The sequence below is a fragment of the Bubalus kerabau genome, chromosome 1 (assembly GCF_029407905.1).
Source record: "Bubalus kerabau isolate K-KA32 ecotype Philippines breed swamp buffalo chromosome 1, PCC_UOA_SB_1v2, whole genome shotgun sequence".
Taxonomy (NCBI): Eukaryota; Metazoa; Chordata; class Mammalia; order Artiodactyla; family Bovidae; genus Bubalus; species Bubalus kerabau.
The window spans coordinates 63,454,972-63,458,222 of NC_073624.1; the positions used below are offsets into that span (position 1 = coordinate 63,454,972).

At 35.0% G+C, this 3,251-nt stretch overlaps 1 protein-coding gene across 1 annotated transcript; it reads right to left on the reverse strand.

Annotated features, from left to right (window-relative positions):
* Positions 1-1,648: 1,648 nt before the first annotated feature.
* Positions 1,649-2,584, reverse strand: LOC129641557 (olfactory receptor 6C3-like). Its single transcript, XM_055566239.1, has one exon. The coding sequence runs from the start codon at positions 2,582-2,584 to the stop codon at positions 1,649-1,651; it is 936 nt and encodes a 311-aa protein (XP_055422214.1).
* Between the last annotated feature and the right edge of the window lie 667 nt (positions 2,585-3,251).

The window sequence follows — 3,251 nt, forward strand, 5'->3', positions numbered from 1 at the left end:
CAAAACCAATACAATATTGTAAAGTAATTAGCCTCCAATTAAAATAAATACATTTATATTAAAAATAAAAAAATAAATAAAAACATGGCATGACTATGAACAGAAAGAAACTGCTCCACAGTTGTTTTGGAAATTTTAAGTAACTCAGTAATGGTGTAAAGAGTAAGAGTACAGATTTAAATCATGTGATTAATGAACTTGTATATACTAGCTGACTCAAATAGAACAATGCATTCAACTACCATTACATATAATTCTCAGGTGTATGAGAAATGTTTACAAAAAACTCTGATCATATACTACACTATAAATTGAGATTCAAATAATTTAGAAGGATGTAACTTAATTAATACATGTTTTATGACAATATAAGAGGATTCTTTGGAAAATTTTATGTCCAGAAGACCCACCTGTAGCAGACTGAGGCCAGTGCAACTCAGTGACTCTCCCTCACTGAAGGGAAAAAGAATAGTGTGGAGCATGTATCCGGCATCTGGGCTTTTCAGGGACTGGGGAAACACTAGTGTCTGTGTAGTTTTTATTGGGGCCTCTATGGGACCTGACATACTATAAATGCCTAAGGGCTACTGAAGTCAAAAAAGGGCTGGGTGATGTGCTGTCACTTCAAGGAGCTGAGTTACAGCAAACAGAAACAGAGGGAGCAAGAGACTATGGGCTCCATGCAAAAAAAAAAAAAAAATAGATAAAATCTTCTAGTTAGGAATCTTCACACACAAATCTGAAAAGATGCAGCCTCAGAAAATACTTAAAAGACCCCTCAGAATCTCTAGGTGGACTGAATGGTGATGGATTCCCCTGTAAAGGTGGTTGTTTTGTCAAATGTGTAGATAACAACACAGTTAAAAGGAGCATAAAACATACAGAAAAGTACCCCAATCAACCAGACAAAATAAATCTCAAAACATAGACCCTAAAAAAAATGGAGGTAAGTAAATATCTGACAAAAAATTTAGAATAACTGTCATAAATGCGATCAATGAGCTCAAGAAAGTGGAAGTGTTTTAGTTTTACTTGATTTTTTGAATTTTTAAATATCAGCATTTTTTTTTAAATGATACAGAACAAGGAAATTCTATAATTAATACATAATATCTTGATAAATATTTATCTTGAAAATATGCACTTAATTTCACAAAGTATAAAGAACTACATTTAAAGTGCAATGCACTACTCTATATGATATTTTTGGAATGAATTTACTGTATTATAATATATAACAGGTAGATTCTTTAATGTTAAGAAATTATCAGTGCTCATTGTGAAAATAAATAAGATATTACACACTAATTTTGAAACTTTGCATTTAAAGTACAATGTGATATCATATGCTCATTTTAGGGACTGATATTTACAGGATTAAAACTGTTTTTAACTTCATGTTCTAAAGTATGTCTTAAAGAAATACAATTCTATTCTAGAATATGCTATAGGACATTTAACTTTTACTATACTTTAAATGTCAATAAACAATGACTGGAGAAATGGAAGAAATAGACTGAAAAAGTATATATTAGCAGTCATGTGGCCTGGTAAAAGGATATAAACTGCAAGCAGAGTTATACAGATATTTAGGAATTTAAAAATTTAACCTAATTGTTCTTTAAAGTGTTTTTGACCCCCCAAAAAATCATTTATTAGCACAAAACACTGCTTTATAGACCATGTCTTTGAAGGCTTGTTTTACTTGCTGGTTTCTCAAGGTGTAGATGAAGGGGTTCAGCATGGGGGCCACAGAGGTATTGAGAATAGCTACCCCTTTTGTCAATGATGCCTTTTCTTTGGCCGAGGGATTAGCATACATGAATATACAGCTTCCATAGGAGATGGAAATGACAATCATGTGAGAGGAACAAGTGGAGAAGGCCTTTTTTCTCTGACTGGCAGATGGGATTCTCAAAATAGTCCTGACAATGTACATATAAGACAAAATCACCAATGCCAAAGTGAACAGCAAACTAACCAAAGCAAAGTAAAAACCCATTACTTCTAGGAGCCATGTATCTGAACAAGACAATTGTAAAAGGGGAAAATAGTCACACAAAAAGTGATCAATGACATTGGAAGCACAGTAATCCAGCTGGAGGAGAAGCATAAGGGGTGGGAAAATGGTCAGAAACCCACCGAGCCAAGCGCAGAGCACAAGCAGGCTGCAGAGTTTCCTGCTCATGATGGTTGTGTAACGCAGGGGCTTGCAGATGGCAACATAGCAGTCATAGGACATGGCGGTTAGAATGTAAAATTCAGTCACCCCCATGAAAATAGAGAAAAATAGTTGGGCTGCACAATTGTTGTAAGAAATAGTCTTGTCCCTGGTGATAATTGCCCCCAGAAATCTAGGGATGCACACAGTAGTAAAGGAGATTTCTAAGAAAGAGAAATTTCGGAGAAAGAAGTACATTGGTGTCTGGAGATGGGAGTCCACCCAGGTTAGGGTGATGATGGTCAGGTTTCCAGTGACACTTAATACATATGTGATTAATAAAAAGAGGAAAATCACAATGTGAAGCTCAGGATCATCAGAAAGGCCTAGAAGGACAAACTCTGTGATCACGGTGTGGTTCATTTCTCTCTCTCTTCTTTTAAATATATTTAAGTGAAAAGTTGGAGAAGGCAATGACAACCCACTTCAGTACTCTTGCCTGGAAAATCCCATGGGCGGCAGAGCCTGGCAGGCTGCAGTCCATGGGGTCGCTAGGAGTCGGACACAACTGACCGACTTCACTTTCATTTTTCACTTTCATGCATTGGAGAAGGAAATGGCAACCAACTCCAGTGTTCTTGCCTAGACAATCCCAGTGACCGGGGAGCCTGGTGGGCTGCGGTCTGTGGGGTTGCACAGAGTCAGACACGACTGAAGCGACTTAGCAGCAGCAGCAGGTGAAAAGTGTATTAAAAGGGAAGAGATGAAAGATATAATTTATTATGATCAATGTCATCATCATTAATACAATTCTAAAACATTATCTCTAATTCATGCTGATGTCATTTTTTTAACTTACTTTCATTATATATTAAAACATATACATGATTTGTGCTTTATATAATACTTCTCATTTTAATTAGAAAATCTTCATACTACACTACTATCACACTACTGAGAGATGATAAATGAAATTTATACTCTTTATTTATATGAAATTTATACTCTTTATTTATATGAAATTTATACTCTTTATTTTGTACATTTATTTTATTTTATTTTATTTTATTTTTTTTGCATTTCCACAAAT

Excerpts from the sequence above, each read along its gene's own strand:
- LOC129641557 (XM_055566239.1), bottom strand. The coding sequence starts at position 2,584 with ATGAACCACACCGTGATCACAGAGTTTGTCCTTCTAGGCCTTTCTGAT.